The sequence below is a fragment of the Hyperolius riggenbachi genome, chromosome 4 (assembly GCF_040937935.1).
Source record: "Hyperolius riggenbachi isolate aHypRig1 chromosome 4, aHypRig1.pri, whole genome shotgun sequence".
Taxonomy (NCBI): Eukaryota; Metazoa; Chordata; class Amphibia; order Anura; family Hyperoliidae; genus Hyperolius; species Hyperolius riggenbachi.
This window is the reverse complement of record NC_090649.1, coordinates 331,526,592-331,553,210: the sequence shown is the minus strand read 5'-3', so window position 1 is coordinate 331,553,210 and position 26,619 is coordinate 331,526,592. Positions and strand designations below refer to the sequence as shown.

At 43.4% G+C, this 26,619-nt stretch overlaps 1 protein-coding gene across 1 annotated transcript in view; it reads left to right on the top strand.

Annotated features, from left to right (window-relative positions):
• Positions 1-26,416, top strand: part of NDUFAF7 (NADH:ubiquinone oxidoreductase complex assembly factor 7) — a 62,471-nt gene extending 36,055 nt beyond the window's left edge. The window contains exons 7-10 of the mRNA XM_068231819.1: positions 8,742-8,855; positions 20,220-20,363; positions 22,403-22,576; positions 26,086-26,416. Of these exons, the coding sequence (XP_068087920.1) occupies positions 8,742-8,855; positions 20,220-20,363; positions 22,403-22,576; positions 26,086-26,274 (621 nt within the window). The 3' untranslated portion in view covers positions 26,275-26,416. The remainder of the gene's footprint in view (positions 1-8,741; positions 8,856-20,219; positions 20,364-22,402; positions 22,577-26,085) is intronic.
• Positions 26,417-26,619: the final 203 nt, after the last annotated feature.

The following is a 26,619-nucleotide window of genomic DNA, read 5'->3' as shown; positions in this document are numbered from 1 at the left end:
CTTTTCCTTTCATTTCACAGTTGTGCGAGCACTCTATATGAATAATCTGTTCCCCAAGCTTGAAGCTAAATTGAACTGCAGAAAGTGAGCATATTATGAAAAAAAAATTCTGATCAGGGGGTACTTTTAGCAAAAAATACATATTAAAATGATCAATAGTACTACAAAGTCAGATGTAAAAAATCAATTTAAAAGAGTGACAGTAGACTGTGTTGAGCTTCCCAGTTTCGTTAATGAAACGATCCATCATGTTAAAGAACCAATGAAGTGGCAGGATTAACATTCTTACAGGAAATGGTGCTCAATCAACTGCCAGTATCTCAGTCCTCTTCACTGAAGGGAATAGATTCACTGAAGCTAATAAATATCAAACAAACTTTACTGGTAAAATTTTGTAACATTTATCTCAAGAGATAAAAACACTGAGAATCATACCTGATCTACCCTCTAAATAAATTCCACATTATCAGTGCATATCAATAAGTAGGTACTTAATGGTTAAAGGTACTTATAGACATACACGTTTCTGGCACTGGAAGGTAAGGGAGAACTTGCTTTGCTTCTTTAGTTGATCTTATTCTGCATTTATGTTTGTAACTAAGCAATTCTTTAAAACTGTTTCGGTTAAGACAAATTAGAAATAAAGATGCACATTCTGCCTTACAAATAGATGGTTGTATTAAGCTGGCCATACACTGGCTCGATTTGCCGCCGTTTCGACAGCAGATTCGATCACTGGGATCGAATCTGCTGCCAATCGTTCGCGCTAAACGCACCCGCCGATCCGATTTCCTCCTGAAATCGGATCGGTCCGTCGATCGCGCCGTGCAGGAAATTATCGTCGATTGCCCACGGGTAGGGAGCGCGTCGCTAGCGGCGGCCGATCCGATACAGGTATACATTATCTGATGCTGGCTCCCGGGCATCTTCTCCGCGCTGCACCGCTCTGTTCCAGCTTCCATCCCAGCGTACATTAACTTCCTGTGTCACTCCAGTGACCAGGAAGTTCAAATAGAGGGCACTCTATTTGAACTTCCTGGTCACGTAGTGACACAGTGTACGCTGGGATGCGGGGCAGCGCGGAGAAGAGGACCCGGAGCCAGCTTCAGGTAATGTATACGGGGAGGGGGGGGGGGACAGGCGGCAGGAGCAGCTCAACAGATTGTGATCGGTTTCAGGCTGAAATCGATTCACAATCTGTTTGCAGTAAAGGCAGCCATACGATCCCTCTCTGATCAGATTCGATCAGATAGGGATCTGTCAGTTGGTCGATCTAATGGCAAATCGACCAGTGTATGGCTACCTTAACTGGTTTATAGAGTGAAACACGGGCCAAGGTTGCAAATTGTGCTGTCATCCATTGCTTAAAGTACGTTGCCCCCTTTAACGCCACCCTTACCCAAAACAAATAAGGTGGCCATACACTTATAAATTTGCATTAGATTCGACCATCAGATAGATTCCTGTCAGATGCCTGTCAAGTCGAATCTGCCGGGAATCTATTTGATGTGTGCCACACACTAGGAACAGATTTCCAATAGATTTCAGAATGACATCTATTGGAAATCTACTGAAAATCGATCTAAATGCATTATTGCCCATTAGATCCAATGCAACTCTATGGGCTATCAATCTGCTGCCAGCAGCAGATCGACCTAGATTTTACATCCTGTCAGATAGATCAAATCGATCGAAATTGATCAAAATCGATCGATTTGCTGATTTGAAAGAATCAATTTCTGATCGATCAATGGCTGAAATCGACCAGTGTATGGGCCCCTTTAGAGATTGAACCAATTTTTAACATAAATTGATGAACATGCCCATCTTCAGGCACACATAAAATCTGTCCGTGGACATATTATCCAGCTCCAAACCCAGCTTCGTCTCATCCTCGTCTACTACTCTACTCATTTTTACTTTATACACAGTGTCACGGACGGTTGCGGGGCCGCAGGCGCGTCCTGGAACCGCCCGTGAAGAAAAGAACGATCGCACTCGATTCCCTGCATCGATTGCGCTTTAGATCAATAGAACCAAGATTTGATGTGTAGTATCCCTCTGCCTAGGAACAGCTGGGGGATCTGTCTTAGCTGAAGTGAAAGCCTGGGGGGGAGGTGTTAATTAGCTTGGACATATTCCTGTGGAAGGCACAATTCCCCTTTCTGTTCTGGGAACCAGGTGACACCTAGCTGATCTCATGTAGATGTTAATTAACCAAAGGGTGATCAGGATGCCTAGGTGCAGCCAGGCAGGCTACGAATCCTCGGGAGGTCTTGACACCTTGCTCTCTGGTAAAGATCAAAGGGAAGTCAGCTGTTAGCAGCTAGAACACATCCTGAATAACCTGAGTCTCATAGCATAATCCATAACTTCCCAGATCTGTCATATTTCTGGGGTTCCTGAGATGGCAGCTTTGCCAAACGTGGGGGAAGTGTAGCATGAGTCCCGATGCTGGTTCTGAGGAAGTTTCAGAACATTCTGCGGTAAGGACTGCCAGTTAGGCAGTTTGAAAGTGCCCTGATGATACCACAGGGGTCCCACCCCTCATGTCTGGTATCAGGGCGCTGGGTAAATCGAGACAGACCTGAAAATGTTAATAAATCTGCCCTGACCTGTACGGTTCTGTGAGATAGAGCCCATATATGGGTAGATATGATTTCTGGTCCCCAGGACAAGGGGAGGGCTCATCTCATCTTCTAAGGGGGTGTGTGGCTCCCCGCCCTCACTCCCTCCTACTGAATCAGGGGCATAAGAATGGCAGAGGACCCAAACTTAGTGTCCTCCACCCTGAAAACATCTTGAACTCATCGGTGCCAGCTTGAGAATATGCTGGCATCCACCTGGTCTGAACTCTGAACATTGATTGAAACCCAGAACTCTGATTTTTCCCACAAAAAAAGGACATCTTTCCAGGAACTAAGTATTTTTCTCCCTTCTTTTATTTTTTATACTGGCTATTACTGTTTTAATAATTGTTGATTTTAATAATTGTCTGTATATATTAATTATTTATATTGCTGTGAATAAAAGACTTCCTCCAAGTCATTCACTGTTCCGCTACCCTGCTTATCAGCACACACAGAACTGATCCCGGGTCTCTGAAGATACGCTACTGTTTGTTTGTTGTTGGCTAGACAGAATACCGTGTGTTTAACCGTTTTATTCGCAGGACTAGTCAGTCAGTAAATCGGGTCCACTGGCCCATACCAGTGGTGGTGGCAGATACCGTGGAATCGTGTGTACGTTGTAATTACCGTGTCTCACAGGCTCCCTTCTGAGTTGTCTGCGGCTAATTCTTAACGGTTCCTGCGCATTGACTGCGACCAGAGTTCGCACGATCCGTGCGCTGGCACCGTTTAGAAGGCTAAGTGCGGTCAGCCACTAGGGCTCCTGTGACAGTGTTAGGCAGCGGTTGGGACCTGTGTTGTGCTGAAAGTATCTAAGATAGCGCTAGCGCTATCAAGAAACAAACTAATTCGTTGGTGTAGCTGGAAGGCAATATATTTTTTATATATACAGAGAGACTGTGTAGCCAGTACCCCTCCCCAAAAGTTTTATTTTATTTGGCGTGGAAATGTCCGGGAACTACAAGAAAATGTGCCTGGCGGACCTGCAAAATCTTTGCCAAGAGAGAGGCATTGATGTCGGCCGCAAGAAACAAGGGGACCTGGTAACGAAATTGTTTCAATGGGATACCCAGCAACTGCGGGAGCCGGGAGTGTCCGCTGAAGTGGATACCAGCCCATCTGACAATCGAGGGGAACCAGAGACTGAGACTCCTGACCGTACAGAGGTTGTGCATCCTGAGGGCCCTGCATCAACAGTTACGCAGGAGAATGTCAGTGTGGACCCCAATCCCAGAGTTTCTGAAGGTACTCGCCTGGAACCGGCCAGTAGTGGACTGTCCGTTTGTACTGACCCGGTAATGGAGCAGGCATTACGAAAGCTGATGGAGACTGACCTGGACAAGTACCTGCAGTACATGCAAGCGCAGTTGGATCGCCAATCTGCAGAGGCGCGGGAGAGACGACAGCATGAGCTCAACATGGCAAAGGTTCAACAGGCCAGCCGGAGTTCACCGCCCAACCTCCCTGCTGAAGGAGCTGCAACACCCGTAAGTGCAAAATTTAAATTTGCTAATATTGAGAAAGACACAGACATTGACTTGTTTTTGCGGTCTTTTGAAAAAGCATGCCGTCAGTATCGTCTGTCCCAAGACCAGTGGGCCAGACATCTGACACCTTTGCTGCGCTACAAAGCGCTTGATGCCTTCGCAGAATTGCCTGCGGAGAAGGATAATGAATATGCTGCTATAAAAGACGCTATCATTACTAAGTACCAGCTGACGCCAGAAGCCTATCGGAAAAAGTTCAGGGCCTGGCAGAAAAAGTCTTCTGATTCGTACCGAGATGTGGTCAGCAGCTTGCTCACCACACTCCGCCAGTGGACTCTAGGCCTCACCAAAGGGTCTTATGGCGTCCTGGAGGACTTGATAGTCCTCGAACAATTTCTGAACATTTGCCCTGCTGATGTACGACAGTTTGTGCTAGAACGCAGGCCGGCTTCAGCCACTGTCGCTGCAGACCTTGCTGAGACTTTTGCAACTACCCGGGTGGCTGATACCCGCAGAACTGTCCCATCCAGCTGGAGAGGAGGTCAGCCCAATACCTCGGCAGACTCTCCTGCCCCTGTGAGCCGTCAGCCACAGAGGCCACCCAGGCCTGCAGCCCCTGGAGAGGTCACCTGTCACTACTGCCGCCAGCCCGGACACATGAAATTCGACTGTCCGGAGCGGAGACAGACACCACCAGCACCTGGATCATCTGCATCACCTGTACCTCACCCACAGCAGAGGCAACCCGCCAGCGAACCACAGCCTGGATCATCAGATTTTGTCCTGTTTGCCCGCGGAAAGGAAATCCGCGACCGATCCGACCAGCAGCAACTTGTTAGAGTGAACGGCAAAGTTGTCACCGGATTTCGAGACACCGGAGCTGACATCACGTTAGTTCACTCACACCTTGTGCCGAAGGAGAGCATCAGCTCCAGCCGATCCCTTGCCCTTACTGGAGTAGAGGGCACCCTTTTTCACATAGCCCACGCAAGAGTGAAGCTGGATTGGGGAGTAGGAGGAATCCAAGAAAGGGTTGTTGGGGTTATGAAGGATCTCCCAGTCCCTGTGTTGCTGGGGACTGATTTGGGCAAGCTTGTGTCCTACTATGAACCTGCCACGACCGCCTTGTCGCTCACGGAAGGAGACGGACTCTCCACCCACCACCAGGTACTTTATACACTTGGGGGAGCACCAGGGGGAGGTGGGTTGAATGTGCCCAGTTCAAGGGTACCAGGTTCAATAGTGCCTGCTTCAAAGGCACCTGAGTTTGATGTACAGACTGTCTGTTGTGATGATGCTGTAACTGTACCTGAGTTTACTGTACAACCTGTCTGTAATGAAAAAATGTCTATACCTGTCAATGTCATTACTGCATGCAATGATGATTTGAGTAATGTCCGTCTGTGCCATTCTGACAGTGTACCTGTGCTAGCAGTACCGCGCAGCTGCACTGCTCAGAACCCGAGCTCAGAACAGGTGGAGGGGGTTCCGGCCTCCTCCCCCTCCTCTGACCGCAGGGATGAGACCTTTCAGCCGCTGGCCTCGTGTGACATGAGCCAGGTGGCTGAAACTGACAGCGCCGTATTCTCAGCCGCACTACAAAGTGACCCAAGCCTGGAGGTGCTCAGGCAGCAAGCCGCTGAGCCCCTCGCAGACGGGGCCGCTTTCAAGGTGTACTGGGAAGGTGGGAGACTGTACAGTGAGTCTGTACAGCCCCCTACAGGTAGATCCCACGCGAATACCAAATGGCTTGTGGTCCCGAGTGCGTTCAGGGGACATGTGCTGAAATCCGCACATGGTAATCCTCTGACAGGGCACTCGGGTGTCCGCAAGACACTTGCCGGTATTCGGAACCAGTTTTATTGGCCCCGGATGAACAGGGATGTAGCAAACTACTGCAGGGCATGTGCCGTCTGTCAGGAGCTGGGAAGGTCCAGGGATTCCCGCGGGGTTCCCTTAGGTCCACAGCCACTTAGCAGGGGAACCCTGCGTGGGCTGGCTGTTGACCTAACCAACCCACTGCCCGTTGTCAGCAGTCCCGGCAGACACCACGTCCGACTGCAGTGGCGCAAACGCCCTGTCCAGAACGGTCCATGTCGGGTCAACCCTGAGGGTAGCAGACCGCGACCGGTCCTGGGGAACCGAGCCACAGGCTCCAATAGGTTTTCCCGCCGTACCGGCAACTCGAGGCCCGTCAGCCAGATTAGCGGCGCCGCCACACATCTTGCGGATGTGTGGCTAAGCCGCAGACAAGGGGGAGGGCTGTCACGGACGGTTGCGGGGCCGCAGGCGCGTCCTGGAACCGCCCGTGAAGAAAAGAACGATCGCACTCGATTCCCTGCATCGATTGCGCTTTAGATCAATAGAACCAAGATTTGATGTGTAGTATCCCTCTGCCTAGGAACAGCTGGGGGATCTGTTTTAGCTGAAGTGAAAGCCTGGGGGGGAGGTGTTAATTAGCTTGGACATATTCCTGTGGAATGCACAATTCCCCTTTCTGTTCTGGGAACCAGGTGACACCTAGCTGATCTCATGTAGATGTTAATTAACCAAAGGGTGATCAGGATGCCTAGGTGCAGCCAGGCAGGCTACGAATCCTCGGGAGGTCTTGACACCTTGCTCTCTGGTAAAGATCAAAGGGAAGTCAGCTGTTAGCAGCTAGAACACATCCTGAATAACCTGAGTCTCATAGCATAATCCATAACTTCCCAGATCTGTCATATTTCTGGGGTTCCTGAGATGGCAGCTTCGCCAAACGTGGGGGAAGTGTAGCATGAGTCCCGATGCTGGTTCTGAGGAAGTTTCAGAACATTCTGCGGTAAGGACTGCCAGTTAGGCAGTTTGAAAGTGCCCTGATGATACCACAGGGATCCCACCCCTCATGTCTGGTATCAGGGCGCTGGGTAAATCGAGACAGACCTGAAAATGTTAATAAATCTGCCCTGACCTGTACGGTTCTGTGAGATAGAGCCCATATATGGGTAGATATGATTTCTGGTCCCCAGGACAAGGGGAGGGCTCATCTTCTAAGGGGGTGTGTGGCTCCCCGCCCTCACTCCCTCCTACTGAATCAGGGGCATAAGAATGGCAGAGGACCCAAACTCAGTGTCCTCCACCCTGAAAACATCTTGAACTCATCGGTGCCAGCTTGAGGATATGCTGGCATCCACCTGGTCTGAACTCTGAACATTGATTGAAACCCAGAACTCTGATTTTTCCCACAAAAAAGGACATCTTTCCAGGAACTAAGTATTTTTCTCCCTTCTTTTATTTTTTATACTGGCTATTACTGTTTTAATAATTGTTGATTTTAATAATTGTCTGTATATAGTAATTATTTATATTGCTGTGAATAAAAGACTTCCTCCAAGTCACTCACTGTTCCGCTACCCTGCTTATCAGCACACACAGAACTGATCCCGGGTCTCTGAAGATACGCTACTGTTTGTTTGTTGTTGGCTAGACAGAATACCGTGTGTTTAACCGTTTTATTCGCAGGACTAGTCAGTCAGTAAATCGGGTCCACTGGCCCATACCAGTGGTGGTGGCAGATACCGTGGAATCGTGTGTACGTTGTAATTACCCGTGTCTCACAGGCTCCCTTCTGAGTTGTCTGCGGCTAATTCTTAACGGTTCCTGCGCATTGACTGCGACCAGAGTTCGCACGATCCGTGCGCTGGCACCATTTAGAAGGCTAAGTGCGGTCAGCCACTAGGGCTCCTGTGACACACAGCTTATTGAATACCTTGACCTTTTATCTTAACCCTTTATTTCTATAGACTTTAATGTTGCATTGATGTTGTATATTGCCTTTCTACTATGCAGTGCCTACAAAGTGTGCTTTATGACTATTATCTCTATTTCCCCTATTAGTACTGTCATTTCATGTATTCATAGTTTGTGTCACTGTAGTCGTACAGATCACACTTGGTGTTGTTATATAAATCCATAATCATAACAATAATTTTCTTTATTTACGCTTCACATTTAGATGTTTCCTTAGGGCCCTAAGCACTGACAATCTAAAAATAAAAATAAAAGCAAGGCTGCCCTAGTTTCCATCTAACATTGTCAGTAAACCTTTTTTTTGTCCTTCATTCTGCCTTACTGGTTCCCTGTTTCTGACACATTTCCAGCCAGCCTTTGGACCACTGCAAAGCCTGAAACATTGTCACATGAGGGATGGAGGGTAATCAGTCCTGGCTTTCCAGAACCATCACCACTGTGCATTCTTGCAACTTACCTTACTTATTTTTAGCATTGTCAGCTCGGGTCCACTTTAATGCCAGCTTTGACAATCCTTCCTGTATTTACAGACATTTTACTGGGAATACACCTGAATAGGGAGACGGATGTCCTTTGAAGACACACTTGTGCATATTCTAAGAATTTACCAAAAATATACAATGCATCAGATTTCATATTATGCAAAGAATGTGAAAACATTCTTATACTTCATTGTAAGATTGCAGATCTCCAATTCTCAAGAAGTATTATGAAGTATTGTTACTGTAATTATTTGTAGCCCTGTATGTGTTCCTCAAGAGAATCTGTTAATGTTTAATGGGTGCTGCAGTGACTTGTGGATCAGCTTTTGATTTTAATAATATTTTGGTCTGTTTAGAAAACTAAGGATGGATGGAGAGAAATACTGATTGATGTTGATCCTGAGATTTCACACAAACTACGATTTGTTCTTGGTTCCAGCAACTCTCTTGTTGCAAAAACATTTCTTCAGGTATGAGCATGAATTCATTGAAGTAAACTGTATAGTGAGAAAAAACTTTCTAAAACTAGATTGTCACATGAAATAATCACAGACGGTCATTTTGGACAATGGAAGTCTACTGTGTTTATGTAGCATATTAATTGATAATTTGTAAACTGGTAAGGTAGACCATATAAAATAAACTAGCAATCCTGTTTCATAATCTGTAGCCAAATGTGTTAACTTAAACAACATCTGCATAATGAGTTTCACCTGGCTAGTATTTTTCATCCAGACAAAATCCAGGGTAAAAAAAAGATACTAAACCTGGTGCGTCCATGGTGTAGGGGTGTCTTGTGGATCTTCTACCCCCAAGCTGTCTCTTTATAAACTACACTGCCCAGCTATGCTAACTCCTGCTGCCCTGTCAGCTACACTAACTGCACTACACTAACCCCGGCTGCCTCACCAACTACACTACATTAACTTGAAAATATAGACTATAACAGTGCTGAAGTAGTGCATCCAACTGCACTCACACTATAGTTCACAAGTCGGCAGAGGGAGGGTGCAGATAACTGCAGGACCTGAAATCAGTGACAGTCTCTTGTCACAGGGCAAACCTTGGGTGACTAGTACCATTAAATCCTCCTTAGGAGAGTCTTACCACGCTCTTGTAATACATAGCCTCCAGCATGCAGTCTTTAGGTGCCAACGTGAGTCAACAGCAATTTCAGCTGAAACCTCTGCAGCATCCCGAGGTTCAAACAGCTGTGAGGAAGTCCCAGCTCTCTACCCCCGCCTTTCACCATGTGTGCTGGGAGTCTTCGCCGCCGTTTCATGAGCAGGGTGGCCGAAGTGAAAAGATATTTGAAGCAGGTCAGCGGCATCAAGCAGATACAGTGGGGGTAGCCGGTGTCAGCTGCTAACAGCGCGATGAAGCACACCAACCCAGGAAGCAGACCTGTCACATCCTCCTCCTTCGTGCACACATCCCGGTATGCAAGATAGCAGCGGCCGCAAGCAGATACAGTGGGGGTAGCCGGCAGCAGCTGCTAATAGCGCAATCGAGCATGCCAACCCAGGAAGCAGACCTGTCACATCCTCCTCCTTTGTGCATACATCCCGGTATGCTAGATAGCAGCAGCAGCGGCAAGAAGATACAGCAGGGGTAGCCGGCGGTAGCTGCTAAGAGCGGCGATCAAGCAAGCCAACCCAGGAAGCAGACCTGTCATGTCCTCCTCCATCCTGGTAATCAAGATAACGGAAGAGGGGCAGCAGCAGCAAGTTGATACAGCGGGGGTAGCCGTCAGAAGCTGCTAATAGCATGATCAAACACGGCGAATGTAGAATGTACTCTAGCTTATGTTAACTTATTTCTATGTTAATGACCAGACACTTGAGGTCGTTTCAAAGAGGTTAAATAAAAGGGGTTTATTTACAAATATACATATGTACAAGTTAGATCATACAAACTGTGACTCACATAATGGCTCTATATACCCTATGCACAGTCACACACTTTCATTAGCTGAGCCCCTATTCGGTTCCACAGTCCATGGCAGCAGCATTCCAAGAGAGATAGAGCTTCCCAAGCATTGTCTTATATCTGGATACCACAGGTATAGAGACTCCTCCTCTGTGTTATACATCATCAATAGTTCCTGCCCTTAGCAGCTGGGGGGAAGGAACTTGTTGTAGCTAGTCCCATGGACCATTGTTGACAAACCAGATAACTCAGTTTCCTCTCACCTTGGGTAGCCAGTTCCTCAATGGCCATTTGCGGGGGCTGGGGTCAGTGTCAGAGGCCATTGTCTTTGCTGTGTTATTTACTCATATGCAGATGTGTGTGGTTGTAAAAAGTCATTTATGAAACACAGGCTTTGCGCAAGGCCCCAGCTGATCAACTAGATTCACTGTAAATCTCTCATAGCAACATAAATGTCCAGACATACTTTTCCATTAAGGCACACATGAAAATACACAGTTTATACCGATAAAATACAACATTCCCTCCTGTTGTGCCTAATGGACACACCCTCATGGCTGGGATCCGGAACATGTGCCCTTCAGCGGATAGCTTCTGTATGCTCAGCACAGCTACATTGAGTCGCAAAACAGTTCTTGCTGGACGCAAGCCACCGCTGGGCTGTATCAAATAACAGTTACCCCCGGCAGTGTGACACAGTCCAAGGTTATTGGGAATCATTTCTCCTGTGGACAGACCATCCTCGCTATTCAGGGGCCAATGACCAGGAACCCAACATTCATTCCCACTCACACCTAATCGGTACTTTGACATGACATTAATTGTAAGTGTAAATATACAACATCATGCCATATATGCATCACCTGGATTTACCAGATCGCAATATCTTATCATGTGAATTACCCTTAGTTGGTTCTGCAGATTTATTGGCATCAATTTATACCTTTATGACAAAGACACATCATACCCATGGATTATCCACTGCAACCTAATATATCTCTCAATGTGTTTGTTTGTGTATGTAGATTGCGCACATGAAAATATAATAAAAGAAAACTATTGTACCATTGTAGGTCATGTGGTCTGCAAAACACATTTACATTTCAGTACCTACATTGTCTTGTTCTCAGTGGATTGGACACCAAATATATATAGATGAAACAAAAAAGCTTAACTTCTAATCAATTATCAGTACCTCGATTCTATATCATTGGTGTCCAGACATTAAATTACCAGAGGTTACCCACCCCCACTGTATACTGAAAGGGTGGGCCTGATTATTAAATTACCTGGATAAAGGTTTTACACCCAAAGAATACGCCTGCTGTTCAGGCTTTATCCACCTTCAAAGCTTAATTTATCTTCTAACAAACTAAAAATGGATGGTGATGCCCAGCTATTTAATAATAAACCCTTGTTGGTGGTCATTTCCACTGGCTTCTTTGAAGCTCTGGCTACTCTTGTTAACCATTCAATTGTGTGAATTTACATACATTCTTTTTGGTTGTAGACTTCACCTCATCCCTGTGGGCTAAATACCCATTAACTTCCTTTGATGAGTCCTTCTACAATTTATCTGTGTCAATGAAACTATCCCACACCCTACATAACAATGAGAATACTCTCTGTAGCCTTCCAACCTGGGAGGGGACTATTTGGGAAGGCATTTTAGTGTAGAAACCATCCCCCTTTCCTTATAAATCCCAATAAAAGAAAATAAATATCTCCACTACTGCTGCGTGTTAATATCTCTGCGGCCCCCTGCACACTGCCAATCTGATTTGCAATTCCAATTTTCACTGGGCGCTGTCGACCTACGCAGAAAAACACATAAGAAAAAAACTCAGCATGCAGTACCTACTCACAATCGCACGTAAAATCGCGTCCAAATTGCCAATCGGAATTGCATGTAGTGTGCAAGAGCTCTCAGGAAGTATAACATACCTGACCCTACGTCCTACAAGAGAACAAAATCTTTCATCTTAAATAATGTTGTCAGTTGACCATACACCTACAGATTTCCATCCAATGCTCCAAACGGTCAATTCCTTTCGACAACTTCTCAATTCAGAATAACTCGATTCCTACCATCCACTGCACATCAATTCCTAATAGATTCCAGCCGGGATTCTATTATCAATCGATCGTATTGCAGAGTTGCGGTGCCCAATGCAGTGCAAGGTTATTGGCCCTTAATTTGCCAAAGTTGTTGCTCCTGATTGTTTTTAACTTTCCAACTTGTCTGATCGATTTATCCAATCGCCAAAATTGATCTGACATTTGGGGAATCGATTCCTAGCAACTGAATCTGCAAGGAAATAACTGAGAAAATCGATGAGTGTATTGGCAACCCTTACCATTAATTTCCTTGCTTGTAGATCAAATTATAAACTTAAGAGGTTTATTCGTAACCGTAAAATTGCATTTGAGTACTCTTTATGAACATATAAATAGGCAAAATTCACAGCCGTGTTTACTCTTGCCTTCAATATCTTGTATATCTCCCCCTTTGGTACCTCAAAGCATAGGTACCACTTTATCAATACTTCTATGTAAAAAAAAACTACAAAGGCGAAAAAAAATTAAAACAAAAATAAAAAATGGTGTTTGGGGAAGCAACAACAAAACAATAAAAAAATCCCCACAACCGAAAAACAAAGCTGTATTGCAAAAAAAATTATAAAATTATTCAAAAACTGAACAGGGAGAGAGAACAAAAAATTACAACCCTTTGGTTGTTGCTAATCAAACCAACAAACAAACACACAGAAACGTACAGGCCTACTTCAGGAGTCAGGACACACACATAAGTTAGTTACACGCAGGTCTGTACAATTAGTACATTGACACACAGATGCTGATATCCTTTGGAGTTCATTGTCTTCAGTACTGGGCCATCTGTGTCAATAGAAACAAGAAAGAAAAGAAACAACAACAATACAGTACAAGTTAATTGTTAACCACATTTACTTCAGTTTCACTCCTTAAACCTTCTATTGTTTAATTGTTTGCAAACAATTCGGATTTAACTCATGAGCTCATGGTATTTTCTGCAGACTAATTATTAACCTCTATAATTTAGAATGGGTGCACCCTGATCCTAACCAAATTCCCTGTAGATGCCCTTGGCTGAAGAGGAGAGAAACAAAAACACAATACATGAATACATCATAATCAAATGTTAGATAGCTTGACTTTTTTTAACCATATACATTTTCCTTTCAGAGATATTTGAAAAACAAAGCAAAATTATGTTAATATCCTCACATTAGGACTCCATTGTTACTTCACAATTTGTTAGTCTACCCCTATAATGCAAACCTGTTGAGACAACCGATTGTATTCCATTTACCACACATTATTATACATTAATTTTTGAACACTCTGCCATATATCCCAAGAAAAAAGGAATTGCAATGTTTGACAAACTACAGATTAGCCAATATGGCATACTGGCTAGCGGGGCATAAATTGGAATGTTTGGCCAATGTCCTTGCTGTGCACTGGCACCGTATGCAAAACTAGAATATTGTTTAGGTTTCGCTTGCTGGCCATGATTTCCGATTCCGTTTTCCAGCTTATCTGGGCCCTGAAATGCACCAAAGTTCTCATGTTTTTCATGATCGTGAGGGGAGACGGTGCTTACACAATTGGAGATATTGCTGGTGTGTCTATTCTTAACTTTGTGGTTTCTGCAATATCGTTTTATGTGGCCAGATCTATGACATCGGTAACATCGGAAAATTTTTCTCTGTGTACCTTTATATGCCACAGATACATTGGATGTCTCTCCCTCATTTCCCTCCTCACAACAATCCCTCAATATATTAATGAATTGTTGACACGTGATGGCATTTTTAAGAGCAAGTTTAACTGGGTGGCTCACCATACATTTATTCGCCATGGAATATAACAACTCCCCATCATCAGATGATATATCTTGGCAATTATGTACCACTCTATACATTGAAATGTACTCATGACAGAATATTACAGGATCCATTCCTTTCATGAACCTCATGCTTGCCAACGCTTGCACGCCTCTTTCATCACGGCTTCCCAATACACGCTGTACTTCCTGTCTCCTACCTCCTGCATCTGCTACACAACCACCATTTTCCAGAACTATGCGAGTGGCTAAGGGCCCCGGCAACCAGGCCCGTAAAAGTGCACATGCATCTTCATCATTTAGACTGTACTGACATACCACTGCCTCAAATTGACTAGACAACCTCACAGGCGATTCTAGGGAATCAAAATCGCCCAGAATCTGACATAAGCGCAGTTTGTCCTGGACCGTTAGCACAGTAGGGCTGGACACATCTGCTAGTTGTACCCCCCTGCAGGTACTGTCATCAGTAATAGTGCAGACATTTGCAGAATCACAAGTTTTTGCTTTTTGTTCACATAATGATAATATGTAATTCTCCTTCTGTATCAACACTGAGTTGGTATGTAACAGTTCTCTTTTTAAAGAGGCAACCAGCTCTTGCATCTGGGTTAATTTATCATTGGGTGAGTGAATTAAGGTTTCATTTAAGGCGCATTTGACCTTGTGCTGTTCTATTTGTTTCTCCAATTCACTATTCCTTTCCTTCCAATCATCTGCCTCTAATTTTAACTCCTGCAAATCGGCTCTCGATGAATCTGCCATAACCACCAAATTATCCTTAAAATTATCCAGGTCCTTTCTGATTTGCTGTCTGTCTGCAGCCCAATCTCTCGCTCTCTGCTCTGATATGACCCTCATCCTAAGTAAAATTGAAATTTCATTTGCAAGCTTTATCTTCTGTACTTTGTTTCCAAAATATGTCTGCTGCAATCCCTTATTATATTTCTCACATTTTCCAACCAATGACGCAAACTGCTGCTCAAGGGATTCATTCGCACATGTATTCACATCAACCGTGGCGTATTTACTGACAAAATTTTGTGCAATCTCCATTTTCACCAAACTGCACTAAACATACGATTCAATGACCAACACAAAAGCTATTGTCCTTGTAATACACTCACATTCACTTCCAACTGCTTTCAGATTATGAGATGTACACTCACAATGGCTGACCAAACTATATACACAAATGCAGCAACAACAGGAGATGAAGCTTTTGCTGCCTCTCACAGACCATTCATATTCAATCCACACAATTCCTGAAACCTATTGTTTCCTATAGCATACCTATGTACCCTTTCAACAACATATCTTCCTAGCAGTTAACTCATCATACATACAGCCAAACCTCACAAACTGCAAGCAAAATACATATATGCATTGATATATATATAAAGACAAAACAACTCACCGCATTTCATATGCTTCCTTGGTGTCCAGGGTCCACGCTCAAGTGATCCGTTAGGTCCTTTACCCTCGTCTTCCACGTTCTCTGGAACTATTAGCTAGAGTAACTCTCTGTTATAGGGTTCTATGTGGATTTACTAATTATCCACACGCTATCTTGGGGTGCCAAATGTAGAATGTACTCTAGCTTATGTTAACTTATTTCTATGTTAATGACCAGACACTTGAGGTCGTTTCAAAGAGGTTAAATAAAAGGGGTTTATTTACAAATATACATATGTACAAGTTAGATCATACAAACTGTGACTCACATAATGGCTCTATATACCCTATGCACAGTCACACACTTTCATTAGCTGAGCCCCTATTCGGTTCCACAGTCCATGGCAGCAGCATTCCAAGAGAGATAGAGCTTCCCAAGCATTGTCTTATATCTGGATACCACAGGTATAGAGACTCCTCCTCTGTGTTATACATCATCAATAGTTCCTGCCCTTAGCAGCTGGGGGGAAGGAACTTGTTGTAGCTAGTCCCATGGACCATTGTTGACAAACCAGATAACTCAGTTTCCTCTCACCTTGGGTAGCCAGTTCCTCAATGGCCATTTGCGGGGGCTGGGGTCAGTGTCAGAGGCCATTGTCTTTGCTGTGTTATTTACTGATATGCAGATGTGTGTGGTTGTAAAAAGTCATTTATGAAACACAGGCTTTGCGCAAGGCCCCAGCTGATCAACTAGATTCACTGTAAATCTCTCATAGCAACATAAATGTCCAGACATACTTTTCCATTAAGGCACACATGGAAATACACAGTTTATACCGATAAAATACAACAGCGAAGCAGACCTCTCATGCCCTCTTCCTTCCTGTACACATCCCTTCTCCTCCTCACCCTCACATCTCTTCTCCTCCTTATCTCCCAGAGACAGTGGTGCCAGGCCGAAAATGTACTATTCGCACCATAAGACGCACTGACTTTTCTCGCCCACTTTTGGGGAAGAAAAAGTGTGTCTTATAGTCTGAAAAATACAGTAGTTGCCTTGGAGTAAGTGCATTATGTGTACATATGAGCATCTGGGTATGTCCTTGATCTCTTCTGAACTTAACAATTTGCTTGTAATAGTAACATTTCATGTTCTATCTAGAGCCTAAGGGTGTGTTATTTGTGCCCAGGCAGTACTTGAACTTGTCATAGTAAATCTATTATAGTACATTTTGAGAGTAATAAAATAAAAAATCAAATAAATCTAATTTGCACTTATAGTTAATTAAAGGCATCAGGGGGTGTTTTAGAAGCATTTATATACAATTAAGGGGTATTCATTAGATGTACAGGGGGTTGGACAAAATAATGGAAACACCTTGAAAATCAACAAAATATATTTTAATATGGTGTAGGTCCACCATTTGCGGCAATTACAGCCTCAATTCTCTGAGGTATTGATTCATACAAATTGTGAATTTTACCAAAGGAATTTTAGCCCATTCTTCAGTTAAAACACCCTCCAGTTCTTTTAGAGACAATGGCGGCGGAAATCGATTTCTTACTTCAATCTCTAACAACAACTATAAATGCTCAATAATGTTGAAGTCTGGGGATTGTGGTGGCCAGATGAGATCCATTAGAATGCCCCTCGTGCCATTATTTAACAATTATAGCTGTATGGATTGGGGAATTATCATCTTGAAAGATGGCATTCTCCTCCGGAAACAGTTCTTGAATCATAGGATGAATTTGGTCGCCCAAAATTCCTAAATAGTCTCGGCTGTTAATTCTTCCATGAAGGGAAATCATTGACCCGGCGAATTTCCAAGAAATAGCACCCCAGATCATCACAGAACCCCCGCCATGTTTTACTTTTGGGAGAAGGCAGTCTGGATGAAATGCTTCTTTCGGCTGTCTCCAAACGTACACTCGGCCGAAGGTCGGAAATAAGGTAAACGATTATTCGTCAGAGAAAAATCAAATTTTTCCACTGCTCGAGGGACCAATTCTGGTGGTTTCTACACCACTCTAAACGCTTTGAAACATTTGTCTTTGAGAGCAGAGGTTTTCTAATTGCAGTTCTTCCATGGAATCCAGATTTGTGTAGCTCCCAATGAACAGTTTTTGTGGAAACTGGGTTCTGTAGGTGTTCATTGATCTCTGCAGGGATTTTAGGAGCCGTGGTCTTGCATGCTTTTCTAACAATTCGATTTAGAGTCTTACGGTCTCTTTCAGACAACTTCAACTTTCGTCCACAACTGTGCTTTGCTGGGGACGTTTTCCCTTCTCTTTCAAAGGCAGTCATTATTTTGAGACAGTAACTCTTGAAATGCCAAGCATTTGGGCAGTTTCTGTTACAGTAGCGCCTGCCATAGAAGCACGAACAATTTGGCCTCTTTGAAAGCCTGAGAGATCTGCCATTTTTATAAATTATAACCAACTTTTGTTCAAATATCTGTAAAAAACAATTATTTTAATTAAACATATCAAATAACAAAAAAATATTAACATATGTCAAGTTTTGATTGCTTAAGACATGTTCAAAGATTATGATGCCAAAATCTTAGGTGTTTCCATTATTTTGTCCAACCTCTGCATATATGCTTGAAGGGTCAACTTGTGTGATGTTACTCACAGTTTGCAGTACTTGGCCAAAGCAGTCATTAATAAAATAGTACATGCCACATGTTATCATAATGGCGAGAAACAATGTTCTAGAATCTAGAACATAAAAACATGTACAGCTAAAACAGTGTTTTGGGTTTTTTGCTATATCATGACCTGGTTTCATCAGAGCCTTAAAGCTAATGGGAACCCATATGTAAATAAAAAAACATCAGATACTCACCTAAGGAGAGTGCCTGATGAAAGGAGGACTTGGTCTCTTGAAACGCATTGCAATATATTTTAATAAACCTTAATCAACACTATACGGCAGCTGCTGTTTCTTCTTTCCTACACGCATTGCTGCATTACAATTAGACCACCACTCCAACTGCCCGTGAACTGCCTGTGCAAGACTCATGGAGCAGCGTGGAGCTTTGCTTTTAGATCCCTCACTCCTGGAGCTTATGCTTTGAAATCCACCACAATCTGTTTGTGCAACCGCATATAGCGGACTCGCACACAGACAGGGTGTACAACCTCAGAGCCGCTCGCTGCCTGCCAACAACCATCCGAGTGAAGGAGGAATCCAGCTGCCTTTGTGCCTGATCCCTGGCTAGAGGGATAAAAGCCTACACGCTGGCTACTCCTGTACAGGTTTGCCAGCAACTTCTAGAGGTGAGATTAGTGCGCTCTGTCTCTTCTTGTCTCAAACACAGATACTTTTGCCATCGAGGTGGATACCAAGAGCAGCACCTTTATCCTTCCCCTCTTCCACCCTGCCACACTGATCGCTCCTTCTGTTTGCCGGAAGTAAACCGCCTGCTTCTTTTCCTAAGGAGAGGGAAGGCTCGGTCCTAATGAGCCTTCCCTCTCCTCTACCGGTGTCCTCCGTGCTGCGCTGGCTCCCCCGTTCACATCCCCCGCTGAGGGGACTTCGGAAGTCTTTGGGAGCCGAGTCCTCCCGAAGACAGGCGGCTCCACACTGCGTATCTTCGGGAGCACTCAGGCTCCCGAAGCATTTCCAAAGCCTCCCTTCGGCCGGGAAACAGCGGTATTTGACCGAAACGGTCAAATACCACTACGGGGCAGCCAGGACAACAGCGGGGACCGGGAGAGGAGAGGGGTCGCTCTATGGGACCCAGAGCCTCCCTCTCCTTAGGTGAGTATCTGACTTTTTTATTTAAAAACGGGTTCCCATTCACTTTAAGGGGTAATGCTGAGAGATTTATGGCCTGAGCAAGGTGTCACCAATAACAGTGCAGTGTTCTCCCCAGAATTTTTTTCCAGCCGGGTGGCATGAAAAAGTAGCCGGGTGGCATGAAAAAGTAGCCGGGTGGGTTGAGATGAAAATGCAGGGCAACTCTGCTTATAGCATAGGAGGAGGTGAGGAGGTGAGCCGATGACAGCCGGGTGGTCACCAAATCTAGCCGGGTGGAGCACCCGGCTAAAAGAGCCTGGGGAGAACACTGCAGTGGCTCGTAGGAAATAGTCTAATTCTCAACTGGCCTTAACCTTTACTTCTTGCACAAATATATGTAGTAGTCTAGGAGTTTTACAAGTCATAGATAAACCTAAAATTTACCTCAATGGTGACTGATGAAAAGCTCGAAAAAAAAACAGTTTTATTTATTATTATTATTATTATCATTATTATTATTTTTTAGTATTTATATAGCGCCGACATCTTCTGCAACGCTGTACAGAGTATATATAATCGTGTCACTAACTGTCCCTCTGGGCTCACAATCTAGTCCCTACCATAGTCCTATGTCTATATTGTGCAGTGTATATATTGTAATCTAGGGACAATTTAGGGTGAAGCCAATGACCTTATCTGTATGTTTTTGGGATGTGGGAGGAAACTGGCGTGCCTGGAGGAAACCCGCACAGACACAGGGAGAACATACAAACTCCTTGCAGATGTTGACCTGGCTGGGACACGCCAAGACATTATCATAATATTCAGTGGCTCTTTACCATGTGTTTATGGTATTATGTTTTTCTTTCCTAGGATAGTGAAAAAAGGACTCATGTGGAGGTTTGTCCTGATGCTGCAGTGATTGTTCAGAAACTTGCAAGCCGTATAAAGAGTTATGGGGGAGCTGCTCTTATTGCTGACTATGGACATACAGGAAGCAAGGAAGATACATTCAGGGTATGTAAACTGTATTTCCATGAACAAGTAAAGTATTTTCCCCATGGCAAAGGGACTAGATTGTGAGTCCCTCTGAGGGACAGTTAGTGACAAGACAATATACTCTGTACAACGCTGCGTAATTTGTTGGCGCTATATAAAAACTAAAAATAAATAATAAATAATGAAAACATATCTTACACACCTATCTTGGTCTTCACCCATGGTGCAGAGGCACCAGGATAAAACAGTTCATGAGGGAACATCAGTGCCTACAGATTCCACATATTCCAGGACCACTAAAGTGAGAGTGATATGGAGGCTCTCATATTTATTTCCTTTTAACCAATACCAGTTGCCTGGCAGCCCTGCTGATCCTGTCTCTGATACTTTTAGCCATAGACCCTGAACAAGCATGCAGCAGATCAGGGGTTTCTGACATTTTTGTCAAATCTGACAAGATTAGCTGTATGCTTGTTTCAGGTGTGTGATTCAGACACTACTGCAGCAAAATAGATCCGCAGGGCTGTCAGGCAACTGGTATTGCTTAAAAAGGAAATACATATGGCAGCCTCCATATACAGTGGTGTGAAAAAATATTTGCCCCCTTCCTGATTTCTTATTCTTTTGCATGTTTGTCACACTTAAATGTTTCTGCTCATCAAAAACCATTAACTATTAGTCAAAGATAACCTAATTGAACACAAAATGCAGTTTTAAATGATGGTTTTTATTATTTAGTGAAAAAAAAAAACCTCTAAATCTACATGGCCCTGTGTGAAAAAGTGATTGCCCCCCCTTGTTAAAAAATAACTTAAAGGTGGTTTATTATACCTGAGTTCAATTTCTGTAGTCACCCCCAGGCCTGATTACTGCCACACCTGTTTCAATCAAGAAATCACTTACATAGGAGCTATCTGACACAGAGAAGTAGACCAAAATCACCTCAAAAGCTAGACTTAATGCCAAGATCCAAAGAAATTCAGGAACAAATGAGAACAAAAGTACTGTAATTGAGATCTATCAGTCTGGTAAAGGTTATAAAGCCATTTCTAAAGCTTTGGGACTCCAGCGAACCACAGTGAGAGCCATTATCCACAAATGGCAAAAACATGGAACAGTGATGAACCTTCCCAGGAGTGGCCGGCCGACCAAAATTACCCCAAGAGCGCAGAGAAAACTCATCCGAGAGGCCACAAAAGACCCCAGGACAACATCTAAAGAACTGCAGGCCTCATTTGCCTCAATTAAGGTCAGTGTTCACGACTCCACCATAAGAAAGAGACTGGCCAAAAACGGCCTGCATGAAAGATATCCAAGGCACAAACCACTTTTAAGCAAAAAGAACAGTAAGGCTCGTCTCAATTTTGCTAAAAAAAACCCATCTCAATGATTGCCAAGACTTTTGGGAAAATACCTTGTGGACCGACGAGACAAAAGTTGAACTTTTTGGAAGGTGCGTGTCCCGTTACATCTGGCATAGAAGTAACACAGCATTTCAGCAGAAGAACATCATACTAACAGTAAAATATGGTGGTGGTAGTGTGATGGCCTTGGGTTGTTTTGTTGCTTCAGGAGCTGGAAGGCATGCTGTGATAGATGGAACCATGAATTCTACTGTCTGCCAAAAAATCCTGAAGGAGAATGTCCGGCCATCTGTTCGTCAACTCAAGCTGAAGCGATCTTGGGTGCTGCAGCAGGACAATTACCCAAAACACACCAGCAAATTCACCTCTGAATGGCTGAAGAAAAACAAAATGAAGACTTTGTGTTCAATTATGTTATCTTTGACTAATAGTTAACGTTTTTGATGAGCAGAAACATTTAAGTGTGACAAACATGCAAAAGAATAAGAAATCAGGAAGGGGGCAAATAGTTTTTCACACCACTGTACCTCTTACTACAGTTGCGCTTTAAGCAGAGAAATAAAGTGCTTGGGAGTAGCAGCATGCACTAGCATTAGTCATGTTAGCATCACCTATGATTATTTAAATACTGGAAGTAAAGTTTATTACATTTGCTGTTTTAAGTAGACTTCATTTGATTCACTTTGTTTTCAGGGATTTAGGACTCACCAGTTGCATGAAGTGCTGGTAGATCCTGGATCAGCAGATCTTACAGCGGATGTCGATTTTAACTTCTTGAAAAGGATGATCGGTAATGAAGTAATCTCTCTTGGTCCTATTACACAGCATGACTTTTTGAGGAATATGGGAATTGATTTGCGTTTGAAGGTAAGGTTGATTCTAAATTTGATTTATTAATAGGGAATCAGATTTTATGTTCGTTGGTGGTGGCTAAAAGTTAGTGCTTTGCATTAATGTTAAAATAAACTTGCTACTTGCAACCATTTTCAACAGTCCAACCACCTCCTCCATCTTCCTCCTCTCTGCCTATTTGTTCATCTACTGGAAACTACCCCTCCCCCCTCTATATGTCCAGTCAGTCACGCTAACCTCCTCCACTCCAACAGCTTTTTTCTCAACAGCACACCTCACTACCTGCACTCTGGACCCTATCCCCTCAAACCTCATCCCCACCTCTTCTCCTCTTTCATTCCTGCTTTACCAACTCTTTTTAACCTCTAGGTCTCCACTGACATTTTCCTTTCCTCGTTTAACCTCTTAAGGACCGTAGGCTTAAAGAGAACCAGAGAAGAAGCACCCTCATGTATTTTACCATATATATCAGTGGGAACATTAGAGAAAACACCTACCCTGCTTTCTGTTTCATTCTTCACTGCTCAGCCTGCTTCTAATCAGCCCTGATAAAATCACAGACTGAGCATTCAGTCTGGCTTTGCTCAGGAATCATTATAGCTGAGACTGTCTTTTCTGATGTCTTTTTAAGCCCAAGCCTGCCCCCTTGTGGCTCTCCTATAATGATTCAGCTATAATGATTCCTCAACAAAGCCAGATTGAATGCTCGATCGGGCATTTTATCAGGGTTGATTAGAAGCAGGCTGAGAGTGAAGAATGAAACAGAAAGCAGGGTAGTTGTTTTCTCTAATGTTACCACTGATATATATGGTAAAATACATGAGGGTGCTTCAACTCTGGTTCACTTTAAAGTGAACCTTAAGCCAGAAAACAAAAATGAGTTTTACTCACCTGGGGCTTCTACCAGCCCCCTGCAGCAGTCCTGTGCCCTCGCAGCCACTCACTAATCCTCTGGTTCCTTTCTGCCAGCTAGTTTCGTTTTTTTCGACAGTCTTGTCAGGACTGGGCAAGCGTAGCTTTTCCGCATTCCCCACTGTTATTAGCGCTATTGCGGGCCGCAACGCGTACAAAAATACGCGTTACCGCATATCTATGCATTCGTAATGCGGCAACGCGTATTTTTGGACGCGTTGCGGCCCGCAATAACGCTAATTACAGTCGGAAATGCGGAGAAAGCTACGCATGGCCAGTCCTGACGGGCCTGTCGGCAAAAACGAAACTAGCTGGCAGCAGGGGACCAGAGGATTAGTGAGTGGCTGCGAGGGCACAGGACTGCTGCAGGGGGCTGGTAGAAGCCCCAGGTGAGTAAAACTCATTTTTGTTTTCTGGCTTAACCCATTCGCGTTCCGTCGTTTTCACTTGAGAAATGTTCACCTCCCATTCATTAGCCTATAACTTTATCACTACTTATCACAATGAACTGATCTATATCTTGTTTTTTCCGCCACCAATTAGGCTTTCTTTGGGGGGTACATTTTGCTAAGAGCCACTTTACTGTAAATGTATTTTAACAGGAAGAATAAGAAAAAAACTGAAAAAATTCATTATTTCTCAGATTTCAGCCATTATAGTTTTAAAATAATACATGCCTCCATAATTAAAACTCACGTATTGTATTTGCCCATGTGTCCCGGTTATTACACCGTTAAAATTATGTCCCTATCACAATGTATGGCGACAATATTTTATTTGGAAATAAAGGTGCATTTTTTCCGTTTTGCATCTATCACTATTTACAAGTTTAAAATAAAAAAAATATAGAAGTATTTCATCTTTACATTGATATTTAAAAAGTTTAGACCCTTATGTAAATATTTACATGTTTTTTTTTTATTGTAATGTTTTTGTTTTTTTTATATTAAACATTTTATTTGGGTAGTTTTGGGAGGGTGGGATGTAAACATGTGATTTATAATGTAAATGTGTGTTTGAATTTTATTTTTTTTACTTTTAGTTGCAGTTTTACTTTTTGGCCACAAGATGGCGGCCATGAGTTTGTTTACATGACGTCCCTCTAAGCGTAACACACGCTTAGATCGACGTATGGGGTACGTTACAGCCAGAAAAAGCTTTTTCAGCAGGGTAGAGGAATCAGTGATCGGGCACCATAGCCCGATACACTGATTGCCTGGCTAACAAACCGCGGGCCGGGAGCGCGCGGTAGCGCGCATGGTTCCTGGACGTAGTTTCTACGTCCAGGAACCAAAATAGGTTAAGTGTCCCTTTAAACCCCCCTAGTGACCAGGCTATTTCTTACAAATTGGTGCTCTGCAGTTTTAATGGCTTGCTGCAGAGCACTACATTTTAGCAGATGAATGATTTCCCTTTACAGCCCACCAACAGAGATTTCTGTTGGTGGGCTCTGATCACTGCTGCAGGCTGTCTATTTTTAATATAAATTTATTTGTTTTTGTTTTGTTTTTTATGAAATGTACTATTTTTTTCAGCCTATGAAAGCCGATCGCTCTCTGAGCCTCTTAGGGGGACAGCCGAGCGACACGGCTGTCCCCATTACATTGCTGCTGTAGGTCGCAGCGCTGTACAATGTAAATGTTTCGCCGTCTAATAGTCTGTTAGGGGCTGAGGGAAGCCCCAGGTAATTGAAACTTTTTTTTTAATCTCCAGTGAAGGTTCCCTTTAACCTCCTGAGCAGTATGCCCGACACTGTGTCAGGCAAGAACATTTTGCTGAAAGCGGTATGCCCAACACAGTGTTGGGCATGCTGCTCAGGATGTTTCCTAGTGCACATTGGGCTTTATTCACCAAGACAAATAGCATGCCTTATCAGAGTTAACATGCCTTATCATAGCTAACATGCCTTATCAGAGTTACGTCTTATAGAGTTGATGCACCTTATCAGAGTTAACATGCCTTATCAGAGTAGCATAGCAAGCGCTACAAACTTCTGTCTGCTAATTGGCAATGACGAGAGCTCCCCTCGTCCTGCCCTGAGCCCCTGCGGGCCTAATCACTTAAGAGGCCATTATCCCTGCAGTTTGTCTTAGTGAATCAAGCCCTGTGTTCTAGGAGAATTCTTAGGAGAAAAAGTGAATTGAATAAGGGCCAAAGCTCCTGTTCTCATAAGCAAGATATCTTCTGAACTTGCAGTTCTGCCCCATGAAATAAATTCTTCATTTATTTATTTGGAGACACTACAGTTTGGCACAAGCAATTTATCTCACAGCAATGCCACTCAAAGTATCTCATAGCAATGTCACTTAAGGTGTCCATATGCACATAGATTGCTCCCAGTATGGCGAAACGAATGATACCTTTCTGATCTGAATCTGATCAGAGAGGGACCAATTCCTACCTTTGGCTATGTAACATGAAGTGTGGGCAGATTCAGTAAAACATCCTTATAGAGATTATAACCCTTTCCTGCACTGTCCAAAATGAAACACAAGTTATATTTGGACTGGAGTTCCAATTTAACAATCTGTTATTTGTTTCTATAATTTCCATAGATTCTAATCCATCAAGAGTGGTGATATTATTTTTTATTTATTTTGTTGTGCTTTCAGATTCTTCTGGAACATGCAAGAGATGCAGCCACGCAACAACATTTGATAAAGAGCTATGATGTACTCATGAATCCAAATAAAATGGGAGAACGGTTCAAATTTTTTTCTCTGTTTCCTCACGATAGACTGGAGAGCCCAAAAGATAAACAATACCCTATAGCTGGGTTTACTGAATTACAAATGAGGTGATATCAGAAATTATGATCTTGTGCATTTCTAGTTATTTTACCTCAAAATAAAATTCACTTTTCTAAATATTTAAGAGCTGCTGTAACCACATTTTCTCATACAAATTAAGAACCTTATTTAATAAATAAATATTTGTACAGTGCATGTCTTTGAAGTCTTTGTGTGTGTGACTGTCCCATCCGCTGTTTTTCAAGAAATCATTATTGCATGGTGGATTTATGTCTGTGCTGAACCCCCAGCCAGGTGTCAAGTGAAATCGTGCTTGTTTGATTCAGGTGCAAGTAGAGTGCTTCCTTATGAAATCTACAAACTATCAAATGATCCACTGAAGTCTACAAAATAGCA